Raw genomic sequence first — 16,115 nt, forward strand, 5'->3', positions numbered from 1 at the left:
AGCTCTATCAACTGCCTGGTCTTTTGATATTTCAGGACAATAATTACCCTTTCTTTCTTTCTTTCTTTCTCTTTCTTTCTCTTTCTTTCTTTCTTTCTTTCTTTCTTTTTCTTTTCTTTCTTTCTTTGTTTTTTTTTTTTTTTGAGACAGGGTCTTGCTTTGTCACCCCAGCTGGAGTGGGAGTGCAGTGGTGTGACCATAGCTCACTGCAGCCTCCACATCCCAGGCTCGGGTGATCTTCCCACCTCAGCCTCTGAAGTAGCTGGGACTACACATGCACACCACCATGCCTGGCTAATTTTTGTATTTTTAAGTAGAGACCAGGTTTCTCCATGTTTCCCAGGCTGATCTCGAACTCCTGAGCTCAAGCAATCTGCCCGCCTCAGTCTCCTAGAGTGCTGGATTACAGGCATGAGCCATGGCACCTGGCCTACCATTTTCTTAAATTGTATAAAAAACTAAGAAGTATGAGATATATAATTCTACCTAATGTTTTCATAAGAATATATAAGCATTGGCTGGGCATGGTGGCTCATGCCTGTAATCCTCGTGCTTTGGGAGACTGAGGTGGGAGGATCACTTGAGGCCAAGAGTTCAAGACCAGCCTGGACAACATAGGGAGACCCTATCTCCACAAAAACTTTAAACATTAGCAGAGCATGGTGGCACACACCTGTATTCCAGCTACTCAGTAGGCTGAGGTGGGAGGATTACTTGAGCCCAGGAGTTGGGCTCCCCACTCAATCATAGTTGCAATGAGCTATGATTGCACCACTGTACTACGGTGGGGCAACAGAGTGAGACCCTATCTCAGGAAAGGAAAGGAAAAGGAAAAAGAAGAGGGAAAAGGGAAGAGAAAAGGAAAAAGGAAAGGAAAGGAGAAAGAAAGGGGAAAGGAAAGGGGGAGGGAAGAGGCAAGGGAAGGGAAGGATATAAGTGTTCGATATAGATAGAAACATAGAAAGTAACTAGATAACTTTACCTTTAAAAGAGAAAGACCCTGGTTCCAAAGACTGTCTCATGCCCATTCTGGGGTCTTTTATCCTCAGTCACAGGGCCCATGCCCACTTCATGAGTCAGAAGGTACCATCTCGTGAGGCTTGCCATTCTACCTGGCCTTTACTTAGGTTCTTGCCCCTCTGTCAGAATTTCTTCATTAAAGAAACCTCTTCCCTCAAAATATATAGTCCCTTCTTTCTGTGATAGTAGAGTACTTAATGTTTTAGGGGCAGTGTGTTTAGAATTTAGATACATTAAATATTATCTTCCCTCTAAGAAGTTTAAGATGTTCTAAAGTATTGTCTATTTAGGGCTTACAGATTCCCTGTGAAGGCTACCTCTTTTTCATTGAGATTTTTGTTAATTTAGCATATATTTCTTTAAAAGATTTATATGATTTTCTTTATTTCACCCTAAAAGAATATCAAATTAAGAAATCACTGTGTGAATTCTGGTATACATTTTTAATTGCCTTAAACCATAGCTGTTGCTTATCTTGCCAATGCTTTGGCTGCTTTTATCCTTGTTACGTCTAACACTGCTGTGTGGAGATCAGTGTTCATTGTGCCGGTTGCTCAAGTCTGTGCCGTGCTTTGCAGAATCCAGAAAAACCTCTAGATGTTCACAGTCAAGTTGAGCAGGTGAAATTAATACACAGGAAACAGTGAGGATCTGGCTTAGATGTTTTCTACATTTTGTAGTCCAGTTAGGAGATTAAGAACAATACTTTTGGGAAGAGAGCTAGATACCTTTTGCTAAAGTAGTCTAAAGCTCTATTTGATTAATATAAAATTTGAACAACAATAACATTTGAAGTTTTTTTTTTATTCTATTTTTTACTGCAGTTTTAGGTTCACAGTAAAATTGAGAGAAAGGTACAGATTTCCCACGTATGCCCTTCCCCCATACATCATACATGCATAGCCTCTCCATTATCAACATTCCCCACCACAGGGGTACAGTTGTTATAATTGATGAACCTACATTGACACATCATAATAACCCAAAGTCCATCATTTACATTAGGGTTCTTTCTTGGTGGTGTACATTCTATAGATTTAGACAGATTATAATGACATGGATCCATCCTTTTAGTATCATACAGAGTAGTTTCACAGCCCCAGAAATCCTCTGTGTTCTGCCTATCCCTCTCTTTCATCCCTCCCTTTCCATTAACCCCTGGAAACAAATGATCTTTTCACTGCCTCCATCATTTTGCATTTTCCAAAATGTTATATAGTTGTAATCATATGGTATGTAGTCTTTTCAGATTGGCTTCTTTCACTTAGTAATATACATTTTAAGTTCCTCTTTGTCTTTTTACAGCTTGATAGCTCATTTCTTTTTAATGCTGAATAGTATTTCATTGTTCAGGTGTACCATAGTTTATTTATCCATTCGCTGAAAATCTTGGTTGCTCCCATGTTTGGGCGATTAATTCTTGGTCAAATAGCAAGAGAATGTTTAGTTTTGTAAGAAACTACCAAACTGTCTTCCAAAGTGGCTGTATTTTGTATTCCTACCAGCAGTGAATGAGAGTTCCTGTTGTTCCATATCCTTGTCAGGACTTAGTTTTGTCAGTATTTTGGATTTGGGACGTTCTACTGTGTGTCTAGTTCTGTCTCATTGTTATTTTAATTTGCATTTCCCTGATGACCATATGATGTGGAATATCTTTTCATGTGCTTATTTGCCTTCTGAATATCTTGTTTGGTGAGGTGTTTGTTAAGGCCTTTGGCCCATTTTTTTTTTTAAATTCGGTAGGTTTTTGGGGAACAGGTGGTGTTTGGTTACATGAATAAGTCCATTAGTGGCGATTTCTGCAATTTTGGTCCACCCATCACCCAAGGAGTGTACACTGTACCTAATGTGTAGTCTTTTATCTCTTGCCACCCCCTGCTCTTTCCCCCAAGTTCCCAAAGTCCAGTGTATCATTCTTATGCCTTTGCATCCTCATAGCTTAGCTCCCACATATGAGTGAGAACATATGATGTTTGGTTTTCCATTTCTGAGTTACTTCACTTAGAATAATAGTCTCCAATTCCATCCAGGTTGCTGCAAATGCCATTATTTTGTTCCTTTTTATGGCTGAGTATAGTGTTCCATGGTATATATATATATGCCACATTTTCTTTATCCACTCGTTGATTAATGGGCATCTGGTTCCATATTTGTGTAATTGCGAATTGTGCTGCCATAAACGTGTGCAAATATCTTATTCGTATAATGACTTCTTTTCCTCTGAGTAGATACCTACTAGTGGGATTGCTGTATCAATCAGTAGATCTACTTTTAGTTAAGGAATCTCCACAATGTTTTCCATAGTGGTTGTACTAGTTTACATTCCCACCAACAGTATAAAAGTGTTCCCTTTTTGCCCCATCCACACCAACATCTATTTTTTTTTGTTATGGCCATTGTTGCAGGAGTGAGGTGGTATCGCATTGTGGTTTTGATTTGCATTTCTCTGATCATTAGTGATGTTGATCATTTTTCCATATGCTGTTTAGCCGTTTGTATATCTTCTTTTCAGAATTGTCCGTTCATCTCCTTAGCCCACTTTTTGATGGGATTGTTTGTTTTTTTCTTGCTGATTTGTTTGAGTTCCTTGTAGATTCTGGATATTAGTCCTTTGTCAGATGTATAGATTGTGAAGATTTTCTCCCACTCTGTGGGGTGTTAACTCTGATGATTATTTATTTTGCTATGCAGAAACTTTAGTTTAATTAAGTCCCATCTATTTATCTTTGTTTTTGTTGCATTTGCTTTTGGGTTCTTGGTCATGAAGTCTTTGCCTAAGCCAATGTCTAGAAGGGTTTTTCCAATGTTCTAGAATCTTTATGGTTTCACATCTTAGATTTAAGTCTTTGATCCATCTTGAGTTGATTTTTGTATAAGGCTGAGAGATCAGGATCCAGTTTCATTCTTCCACATGTGGCTTGCCAACCACCCCAGCACCATTTGTTGAATAGGATGTCCTTTCCCCACTTTATGTTTTTGTTTACTTTGTCAAAGATCAGTTGGCTGTAAGTATTTGGCTTTATTTCTGGGTTCTCTATTTTGTTCCATTGTTCTATGTGCCTAATTTTTATACCATGCCATTTTGGTGACTGTGGCTTTATATTAGAGTTTGAAGGTGGGTAATGAGATGCCTCCAGATTTTTTTTGCTTAGTAATGCTTTGGCTATGAGGGCTCTTTTTTGGTTCCAAATATTAATTTTAGGATTGGATTTTCTAGTTATGTGAAGAATGATGGTGGTATTTTGATGGGAATTGCACTGAATTTGTAGATTGCTTTTGGCAGTATGGCCATTTTCACAATATTGATTCTACCCATCCATGGGCATGGGATGTGTTTCCATTTGTTTGTGTTGTCTATGATTTCTTTCATCAGTGTTTTGTAGTTTTCTTTGTAGAGGTCTTTCACCTCCTTGGTTCAGTATATTCCTAAGTATTTTTTTGCAGCTATTGTGAAAGGGGTTGAGTTCTTGATTTGATTCTCAGTTGGTAACTTTTGGTGTATAGCAGAGCTACTGATTTGTGTACATTAATTTTGTATCCTGAAACTTTGCTGAATTCATTTAGCAGATCTAGGTGCTTTTTGGATGAGTCTTTAGGGTTTTCTAGGTATATAGTCATATCATTAGCAAACAGTGACAGTTTGACTTCTTCTTTACTTATTTGGATGCCCTTTATTTTTTTATCTTGTCTGATTTCTCTGGCTAGGACTTTGAGTACTGTGTTGAATAGAAGTGGTGAAAGTGGGCATCCTTGTCTTGTTCCAGTTCTCAGGAGGAATGCTTTCAACTTTTCCCCATTCAGTATAATATTGGCTCTAGGTTTGTCATAGGTGGCTTTTATAACCTTAAGGTATGTCCCTTGTATGCTGATTTTGCTGAGGGTTTTAATCATATAAGGATGCCGGATTTTGTCAAATGCTTTTTCTGTGTCTATTGAGATGATCATGTGATTTTTGTTTTAAGTTCTGTTTATGTAGTGTATCATTTATTGACTTATGTATGTTAAACCATCCCTGCATTCCTGGTATGAAACCCACTTGATCATGGTGGATTATCTTTTTGATATGCTATTGGATTTGGTTCACTAGTATTTTGTTGAGGATTTTTGCCCCTATGTTCATCAGGGATATCAGTCTGTAGTTTTCTCTTTCTGTTATGTCCCTCCCTGGTTTGGGTGTTAGGGTGATACTGGCTTCATACAATGGTTTAGGAAGGATCCCTCTTTTTCTGTCTTTCAGAATAGTGTCAATAGGATTGGTACCAATTCTTTTTTGAATGTCTGATAGAATTTATCTGTGAGTCTGTCTGGTCCTGGACTTTTTTTGTTGGCAGTTTTTCCATAACCATTTCAATCTCGCTACTTGTTATTTGTCTGTTCAGAGATCCTATATCTTCCTTGTTTAATCTAGGATGGTTGTATATTTCCAGGAATTTATCCATCTCTTTTAGGTTTTCTAGTTTATGCACATAAAGGTGTCTATAGTAGCCTTCAGTAATCTTTTGTATTGCTGTGTTATCAGTTGTAATATCTCCCATTTCATTTCTAATTGAACTTATTTGGATCTTCTCTCTTTTCTTGGTTAATCTTTCTAATGGTCTATCAATTTTATATATCTTTTCAAAGAACCGGATTAGTTTAATGAAGTCTAGCTTATCAGTTTCATGGATTGTGGTTTTGGTGTTGTCTCTAAAAAGTTAGTGTCATACCCAGTGTCATCTAAATTTTCTCCCATGTTCTAGGAATTTTATAGTTTAGCATTTTACATTTAGATATATGATCCACTTAGAGTTAATTTTTGTGAAGGGTGTATGGTGTGTGTCTAGATTGATATTTTTTATATGGGTGCCCAGTTTTTCTAGCACCATTTGTTGAAAAGACCATCTTTGCTCTTTACGTTGTATTTGTTCCTTTGTCAAAGATCAGTTGACAGTATTTATGTGAGTATATTTGTGGACTCTCTGTTCCATTGACATATTTGTCTGTTCTTTCACCAATAATACAATGTCTTGATTACTGTAGGTTTATATTAAGTCTTAAAGTAGGATAGTATCAGTCCCCAGACTTTGTTCTCCTCATTCAACATTGTACTGGCTGTTCTTGGTCTTTTGCTTCTCCATATAAACTTTAGAATACCTTGTTGGAATTTTGATTGGGATTGCATTGAATATATAGATCAAGTTATGAAGAACTGACATCTTGACAATATTGAGTCTTCCTATCCATGAACATGGAATATCTCTCCATTTGTTTAGTTCTCCTTTGATTTCATTTATCAGAGTATGGTAGTTTTCCTCATACAGATATTGTATATACTTTGTTAAATTTATAACTAAGTATATTTTATTTTGGGGAGTGCTAAGGTACATGGTATTGTGTTTTTAATTTCAAATTCCACTTATTCACCGCTGGTATATAGGAAAGCAATTGACTTCTATGCTTCGGTGCAGTGGCTTATGCCTGTAATCCCAGCACTTTGGGAGGCTGAGATGGGTGGATCACTTGAGGTCAGGAGTTCAAAACCAGCCTGGCCAACATTGTGAAACCCTACCTGTACCAAAAAATACAAAATTAAGCCAGGTGTGGTGGCACATGTCTATAGTCTCAGCTACTCAGGAGGCTGAGGTGGGAGAATCACTTGAATCTGGGAGGCGGAGGCTCCTTATATACTGATGCAGCATACAGGGTTAATATAGAAAATTGTAATATATAAGATTGTGTCAATTCTTTCAGATTTTCTGTGTAAACAATCATGTCATCTATGAACAAAGACAGTTTATTTCTTCCTTCCCAATCACGTGTTTCATGTTCTTGCCTTATTGCATTAGCTAGGCCTCCCACTGTGATGTTGAAAAGGAGTGGTGGTAGGGGACATCCTTGCCCCTTTCTGATCTTAGGAAATATCTCATTTCTCACCATTAAGTATGAAGTTAGCTGTAGGTTTTTTGTAGATATTCTTTATCAAGATAAAGAAGTTTCCCTCTATTCCTAGTATACTAAGAGTTTTTATCATGAAGGGGTATTGGATTTTATCAAATGCTTTTTCTGCATATATTGATAGAATCATGTGATTTTTTTAAAGCCCATTGATCTGATGGATTACATTAACTGGTTTTTGAATGTCAAACCTGCCTTGCATACCTGGGATAAATCTCCCTTGGTTGTGGTGTATATTTCTTTTTAGACATTGTTGGATTCCCTCTGCTAATATTTTATTGGAGGTTTTTGAATCTATGTTCATGAAAGATACTGGCCTGTCATTTTTTTTGTTTTTTTCTTATAATGTCTTTGTCTGGTTTTAGTATTAGGGTAATGCTGACCTCATAGAATGAGTTAGGAAGTATTCCCTCTGTTTCTGTCTTCTGAAAGAAATTAGAGAGAATTGGTATAATTTCTTACTTAAATGTTTGGTAGAATTCACCAGTCTACCCATCTGGGCCTGGTGCATTCTGCTTTTGCAAGTTGATTAATTATTGATTCAATTTCTTTAATAAGTATAGACCAATTTATAGTATCTGTTTCTTCTTGTATCTTTCAAGGAATTTGTCCATTCCATCTAGGTTATCAAATTTATGAGCATGGGGTTGTTTACAGTATTCTTCTCCTATCCTTTTAATGTCCATGGACCCTGTACTAATGCCCCCCGCCCTTTCATTTCTGGTATTAGTAATTTGTGTCCTCTCTATTTTTATCTTAGTTAGGCTAGAGGCTTATACGTTTTATTGATTTTTTTCAAGGAAACAGCTTTTGGTTTCATCGATTTTTCTCTACGGCTTTCCTATTTTCAGTGTCGTTGATTTCTCCTCTAATTTTTATTATTTCTTTTCTTCTGCTTATTTTAGATTTAATTTGCTTTTTGTTCTAGTTTCTTAAAATAGAAACTTGGATTATTGATTTTAGATATTTCTTCTTTTTTAATATATGCATTTAATGCTATAAATTTCCCCCGAGCACCACTTTTGCTGCACCATATAAGTTTTGATAAGTTGTGATTTCATTTTTTTAGTTCAAAATATTTTTAAGACCTTCACTTTATACTGAAACATTCTGAGACATGAGAGTAAATTATTAAACCTCACTGTTTTAGACCAATAAAGCCCTATCCGTTTAAATTGCCGATTACTTCGTTTAAGGCAGTACAGCACAGCAGTTTAATAGTCAAGATTCTCTACTCAGTGTATTTTAAAATTTCAGCTTGAACAGTAGTTACGTGAACTTAATCAAGTTCTTTTTCCTTAATGGCTTCATTGAGATATTTCACATATCATAGAATTTTCCCATTTAAAATGTACAATCCAACATTTTTTAGTCTGTTCACAGAGCTGCCTAACCATCACCGCAATCAATTTTAGAACATTTCACCATCTAATAAAGAAATTCCGTGACCATTCATAGTTATTATTTACTTCTCTCTTTCCTCTCCCAATTTCTTCTTCTCCCTACCCCTCCAGCCCCAGGCAATCATTTGCATAGTTTTCATTTCTGTAAGCTTACCTGTTCTAAATATTTTTTTAAATTTGACTCCTCTTATCTGTGATCGTATATCCTTTGACCAACATTTCCTCATTTACCCTCTCCCCTAACTACCCAAACCTTTGGTAATCACCATTCTACTCTCTCCTTCTGTGATATCAGCTTTTTTAGGTTCCACATATGAGTGAGATCATGTGGTAGTTGTCTTTCTGTGCCTGGCTTATTTCATTTAACATAATGCCCTCTAGGTTCATCTGTGTTGTCATAAATAACAGGATTTTGTTCTTTTTATGGCTAAATAGTATTCCATTATGTATATATGGCACATTTTCTTTATCCATTCATCTGTTGATGAACACTTAGGTTGATTACATTTCTCTTGAGATTTCTCATTGTATTAAAAATAGTAGGATTTATTGAGTATGTATCTTCTAATGGAAAATACTAAGGAATTTAATGCCTTAAGAAATCTAGTTAAAGGCCAGGCATGGTGGTTTATGCCTGTAATCCCAGCACTTTGGGAGGCTGAGGCGGACAGATCACCTGAGGTCGGGAGTTCAAGACCAGCCTGACCAACATGGAGAAACCCTGTCTCTACTAAAAATACAAAATAAGCTGGGTGTGATGGTGCATGCCTGTAATCCCAGCTATTTGGGAAGCTGAGGCAGGAGAATCACTTGAACCTGGGAGGCGGAGGTTGCGGTGAGCCGAGTTCATGCCATTTCACTCCAGCCTAGGCAACCAGAGTGAAACTATGTCCACAAAAGAAATCTAGTTAAAAACGTGTGTGAGGCCGGCCTCAGTGGCTCGCACCTGTAATCCCAGCACTTTGGGAGGCCGAGGTGGGAGGATCACAAGGTCAGGAGTTCGAGACCATCCTGGCTAACACGGTGAAACCCCATCTCTACTAAAAATACAAAAAATTAGGCAGGCGTGGTGGCGGGCGCCTGTAGTCCCAGCTACTCGGGAGGCAGAGGCAGGAGAATGGCATGAACCTAGGAGGCAGAGCTTGCAATGAGCCAAGATTGTGCCACTGGCTCTCCAGCCTAAGCAACAGAGGGACACTCTGTCTCAAAAAAAAAAAAAAGTCGTGTGTGAGGTAACATGCCTGGCAATGTTAGGTGGAAATAGTTATTTTTGCTTGTTTATTTTTAAAAACAAACTAAATAGTTATTTTTAACTTGGAAAAAACTTATTTGTTCCAGGTTTAGTATATGATGAGGTCTTACTTTAGTTTTTCTTCCCAGGTATTTGAGAATTTCCTCATTTTGATATTCTTTTTTCAATCATATTTTCCTAGGGTACAGTGAAATAATTAAGAGAAAAGATATTTGTATGTTTTCGTTTAAGGAATATAAACAAACATATATATTAATCTTGTATATTAATTAGCCTGTAGAGTTTAGTAGCAGGAATAGCAACTCATTGAACAGTTTCTGAGATCAAATACCACAAATTGGTAATTTTTTGTCCTGTGTTTTTTCACAAGACAGACTAATAGCCACAAAAAAAGGGAACCTGAAGTATTTGCTAGATGCAGAAAAATGTAGGTCACAAATGAGTAATAACTCATACTGTGTGAAAAGCATTGAAAGGCATGACTAATATTTCAAAAGCTTTTGTCATCTCAGTAAGACACAGTTAGTGTGTGAAACAGACCTGCAGAGAGTGCCTTGGCCTTTAAAGAAAAAAAAAAAGATTCTCTGGGAGGCGGATTGCAGTGAGCTGAGATCGCGCCACTGCACTCCAGCCTGGGTGACAAAGCGAGATTCCGTCTCAAAAAAAAAAAAAAAAAAAGGGATTCTTATTCACAAATAGCATGTATGCCACAAAATTCAATTGCCGATAGTTTTCATTTATATATATATTTGTATTACAGATTAAACTTCAGTTTAAATTTATTCTGTTTTTAAATTTGGAATGCTTCAAAGAAGAACAAAGGTGATACATGAAAGAGTTCAGGCAATTTCCATAGAAATAAAACCCAAATCCTAAGTAAGAGATTTTTTTTCTAATAACTCTGTGGGGTAGTTGAACTGTGCCAGATTCCAGAGGAACACTTGCCTTCGTGTTTTAATCTAGGAATAAAGATTGACAACCCTTGAATGCAAAACATTGTGTCCAGGAGAAAGACAGGGAAGAATGTTGATATTTTTCAAGAATCCAACTATTGAGTAATATACAAGAAATGGAGAATCGAGAACAACTCAAAATAAGTTGGCTACTTTAAGACTGATTTTCATTTTCTTCTATGAAATCAAAAGGGTTAAATTAATTTCTAACTTAAAACTGGAAAGCAACTTTTGAAGCTCATAAATTTACTATGCATTGAATATATGTGAAGACAATTTTGCAGTTATTGAGATTTAGTTGAAATATGCTATGTTAAATGAGTAAGTTGTTTTATATTTGCAAAGCTTAAAAACAATATGTTAAATAAGTAAACTGTTTTACAGTGGCAAAGCTTAAAAACAATATGTTCCATTTTGAGACATTTCCTAAGTAACACAAAAGAGAAAGATACTCAATTTTTCAAGTAGTAATTAAGCACTTTTTATATGGCCATTACTAAAAAAGTAACTAATATGAGTCAAATGTTTATGTTACTCTTTTTTTTTTTAACATAGATGGAATTAGACATGGCATTAAGTGACTTGGAGGCTGCAGATTTTGCAGAACTGGTAAGGGAAGGAGTGGATTTTATAAAAGGCTCAATGTTGAATTATTATTTTGTATACCAGTCATTATTCTAAATATTTACCAAGTGGATATATAATAATCTTGAAATACACATTAGGCCTCTGTTTTGACAGTGACAAAATCTATTTTGCTTGCCTTAGGATTTTCTACTGAGTTTAAACAGTTGTTACATAATGTATATTATGGGATTAAAAATGATTAATTACACTGGTGTCACTGAGAACTACGCTTTTGAGGAAAATAAATATAGATGTAATACTGATTAAGTTAAATAAGAACCCTGTAGAGCTGTACTTAAATTGGAAGTCTCAATATCGTTTTTAATCTTTTAATTATTGTATTTCCCATCTATGTCCAATGAAAAGGCCTAGCAATAGTGACCATCGCAGTAGCGGTAAGTACCACTAATACCCAGCCCATGGTGTATAAATAACATTTCTCACCAAAAGGAACCAGGACTCCTCAAGAATTGGCTCATTCAAAATTGGGGCTGAAAATGCACAAGATAAGTCTGAGAACATCTTGTCATATCAGAAATTCAGAAAGCTTTCCAAAAATTAATAGGGTTATAGTAGAGCTCAAACTGTCATGAGACAACTTGAAGAGGCTCCCTGTTGAACATCTATAAGGAAATACCTACAACAGATTGAAACACATCAGATATGTATAAGTTCATGAGTGCATAATGATACTAAAAAAAAAAAAAGGAAACTTACTAGTCAACTTTGGAGAATATGAGGGCACTAACTTGTTTTTGTGAAAACTGTTAAATGAGGAAAAATCAGACATTTATCCTGCCTATCTTGTCTAAACCATATGTCAAGGTTACCAAACAGAGGTGAAGGAGAGCTTCTTTTTATGAAAGTAGTCTAACTGAAATGTCAAGAAAGACTGACAGAATTGGAATATCACCATTTTGCAGTCCCTCAATGAATTAATGGATCTAGGCAATGGTCATCAATAGCTATTAATATCACAAACAGAAAAACAGCAGAAAATATGTTGTTCCTGATGGAAGCACACAGACCACCTATAAAATATGCTTGATGAAGCCTCAAGATTGAACTACCAACTTATAGGAAATACCACTGAAAAGGAGGCATGTTAAGTGACTCCATTTTTGGAAGAGGGGTTGCAGTCAGCAAAATCCAGACTGGCAAATACTGCAGGACACTTTCTTCTCCAAATAAATTAGAAAAGGTTGGCGTGAGGTGGGGGAGAAGGGAGAGAAGTTGAGAGAGATCTCAGTTACAAGAGACTGAATATTATCAACCAAGTGTATGTATGTCCTTTCTTAGATCCTAATTCAAACAAACTTTTAAAAACATCTATGAGACAACAAATCTCATAGATGAGGCTGAATCTATTCATGAGTCTCATACATTCAAGGAAAGTAAACACTAATGACTGGGTATTAGATGAAAATAATTCTTCATATTGTGATAATGGTATGATTATATGTATTTTAAGATTCCTTCTGTTTTATGCATACATTCTGAAGTGTTTACAGATGAAATGATATAATATCTGGGATTGGTTTTGAAATAATTCAGCAGGAGGAAGGGAAAATGATGATACAGATGAAACAAGATAAGCCGTGGACTGGTCATAGTTAAACCTGGGTGATGATGGCTATACAGGAACTAATTATACAATTCCCTTTTTGTATATGCTAAAATTCTCAGTAATAAAAGTTCTTTTACAAAGTAAATGGGAAGTAAGGAGGTAAAAGCCATGAGGTGTGGATTATTCTCAAGAAGATCGCCAGTGAAAGTGGGAGGAGAATGTTAGCTTGAAAGCGTAACTGAGTCTTAACAAACACCCTAAACAAATGGAAGGGTGTTTTGTCTGTAAAAATAATAGAAATTTAGGCATGGTAAACTCTTATGGCTCATAATTTTTTGAGTAATGGAAAATGTTTAGATGGATATTAACTATTAGGAGCAGTTCAGATCTAAAGTATTAAAATATCTGGTTTTTGGAACTTATATCCAAAATGTTTAATTTAAAAATCTAATTCCTGTCTTTATAGAACACTATTTTAATGAGCAGTGGAGTTAACAATATTTTCTATGGTTAAAAAATAATCTATTGTGATTCCTTAGATACAGTAAAAAAAAAAAAGAAAGAAAACCATAATTCATAAAAGAAAAAATGGATAAATTGAGAATATAAAATGGTACAACTACTTTGGAAGACAGTTTGGCAATTTCTTAATAACCTAAACATATACCTACCATATAATTCAACCAGTCTGTTCCTATCTTTTTAAACCAAGAGAACTGAAAGCATATGTAATACAAAGACCTGTATACAAAGCAACTTTATTTGTAATAGCCAAAAAGTAGAAACAACTCAAATAACTTAACTGTCCATCAGCATGTGTGAATACTAAAACAAATTCTGGTATATCCAGGAATGGACTACTACTCAGAAAAAAAGTTGGTGTAGGGAGGTGTTGAGGGAACTGTTGTACATCTCGATTTTGGTGGCACTTATGTAGCTATATGCATTTGTCAAAACTCACAGAACACTTCACATTGAATTTTGCCTTTAAAAAAATATGAAAATAAGGATCTGTTCTACACTTTTTGGTGAAATTAGATTAAAGATTTAATCTTATGTCCTAATGCTGTGTTTTCCTTAGTTTTAAAAAAATATTATTAAGGTATAATTTATGTTCAGTAAATTCTTCTGTCCCCTTTGTAGTCAACCCCTCTCCATACCCCCAACCTCTGGCAATCACTGATGTGTGTTCTGTCCCCATGATTTTGCCTTTTCCAGGATGTCATATAAAGTGAATCATCCTGCTCAGCCTGGCCCTAATGCTGCTCTGGTTGCTCAGCATACCTCCTTTTACCTTCTCATACCTGGGCATCCCTGCCCTGTTCAGCCCCACAGTTCCCAACTATTTGGTTCCTGCTCCATGGTCAAGCCTCTGACAACCCCTTTGAATAAACCAGACACTCCACATGTGTCTTGAGAATTTAAATAAATAAATAATCATACAGTAGGTAATTTTTGTGTCTGGCTTTAACTTAGCATAAATGAATTTAAGATTCATTCCTGCTATTGTACAGGCAGTTCAGTCCTTAATATTGCTGAATAGTAGTATTCCATCATATACATGTATCACAATTTGTTTATCCATTCCCCAATTGAGGAATGGCTGGGTTATTTCCAGTTTTTAGTTTTCTTTAGGTTTCATTGGGTTTTTTAAAAAGAAAAAAAACTTATAAAAGTAATAGCTGTGTACGGAGTGAAGCTCCAGGCATGGTTATTAAAAGCAAATACCTTCGCTTATCCCTTTCTCTCACTTCCATCCCCAGGTGTAACTGCTCTTATGGATTGGAATGTATCCTTCCAGACCTTTTTCCATATACATACATTCCCACACACAAACCAACACACATGTATATAGTTGGTGGGGATGCTATTTTTAACAAAAATCAGATGATAACGTATATTTTGTTCTGCAGCTTGCCTTCTTTGCTGAGCAGTGTATCCTAAAACCTTTTATGCCTGCTTATATAGATCAATCATATTTTTTAACATATGTATGATATTCTGTGGTATATCTAGTTTTGCTGGCCATTCCTCCATTGTTGAATTTCATGTTATCCTAATTTTTCCATATTACAAATAATCCAACTGTTAACTTTTTATATAAAAATCGTGATTCCACTGCTTGAGTATTCCTGTAGATTTCTAGAAGTAGAATTACTCAGAGGGTATATATACTTAATTTTTTTTACATACCACTCAGTTGCTTGCAAATAGGTTGCATCAATTAGTGCTTTCAAAAATAGCTTATGGTAATATTGGATACTGTAGATGATGTAGAGTAAAAGTTTTTTGTCCTAAAAGAATGTGTTGTAAGAAATCCCTCATAGAGTGACAGATTTTATGTTCTTAATGTCTCTAATCAAACGTCTTAAAAGAATGAAAAATAAGGTTGTTCTCAGTGAAGTAAACATATGCATATTGTATCTCATCCTAATACTCTGGTATATTGATTTCTAAAGATGGCACTATGAAAAGTTTAGTTACTAAAGAATATAATTTTCATTTTAACTATTATAGCTTAATTGGAATTTTTATCACAAAAAATAAAAATATAAAATCCACTATGAATTTTTCCCCCAGTCCGAAGATTACTATGACATGAGGCGGCTGTATACAATTTTGGGGTCTTCTCTATTTTACAAGGTAAGTTGAAGCTTGAAGTCTAAACGTCCAGCTGCTGTATAAACAGAACTAAATTTTCAAAACTTTTACAAACATGAAAAATACATTTATCTCTTTTCTTTCAAATGTAGGTACCATAAGATTAAGATCTTTCTTATTTTAGAGACAGGGTCTTGCTCTGCCACCTAGGCTGGAGTACGGGGTACAATCATAGCTCACTGCAACCTCCAATTTCTGGGCTTAAGCAATTCCCAAGCTCAAACAATCCTCCTGCCTTGGCCTCCCAAAGTACTGGGATTACAGGCGTGAGCCACCATGCCTGACCAGATTAAGACCTTAAAACAAGATTTGCATCTACATACTTGTAAATATAATAAATATTTATGGTTTCATTGCATTCTAAAGCATGTATAAAGTATTTACAAATGCGCACAGGAGAAGCAATACTCAAAGAACCAAGTTTGTAAGAGAGAAGACTAATATTTTTCTGGATTTCCTTTTGAAAGAGTGTATTTTTTATCCTGTGTTGAAAAGTCAGCTGGGCATGGTGGCTCACACCTGTAATCCCATCACTTTGGGGGGCCAAGGCAGGCAGAACACCAGAGGTCAGGAGTTCGAGATCAGCCTGTCTAACATGGTGAAACCCCATCTCTACTAAAAATACAAAAAAAAATTATCTGGGTATGGTGGTGTGTGCCTGTAATCCCAGCTACTCAGGAGGCTGAGGCAGGAGAATG

The 16,115-nt window shown here is 35.8% G+C and overlaps 1 protein-coding gene across 8 annotated transcripts in view; it reads left to right on the forward strand.

Annotated features, from left to right (window-relative positions):
* The window catches only part of INTU (inturned planar cell polarity protein), a 97,709-nt gene that overhangs the window by 60,197 nt on the left and 21,397 nt on the right, over window positions 1–16,115 (forward strand). For 7 of the 8 annotated variants that reach the window (XM_034959116.3, XM_003823099.5, XM_034959117.3 and 4 more), the window contains 2 exons: window positions 11,118–11,171; window positions 15,337–15,399. In XM_034959116.3, the coding sequence (XP_034815007.2) occupies window positions 11,118–11,171; window positions 15,337–15,399 (117 nt within the window). The remainder of the gene's footprint in view (window positions 1–11,117; window positions 11,172–15,336; window positions 15,400–16,115) is intronic. The other variant, XM_034959115.3, reaches the window with a different exon arrangement.

Source organism: Pan paniscus, chromosome 3 (assembly GCF_029289425.2).
Source record: "Pan paniscus chromosome 3, NHGRI_mPanPan1-v2.0_pri, whole genome shotgun sequence".
Lineage (NCBI taxonomy): Eukaryota > Metazoa > Chordata > Mammalia > Primates > Hominidae > Pan > Pan paniscus.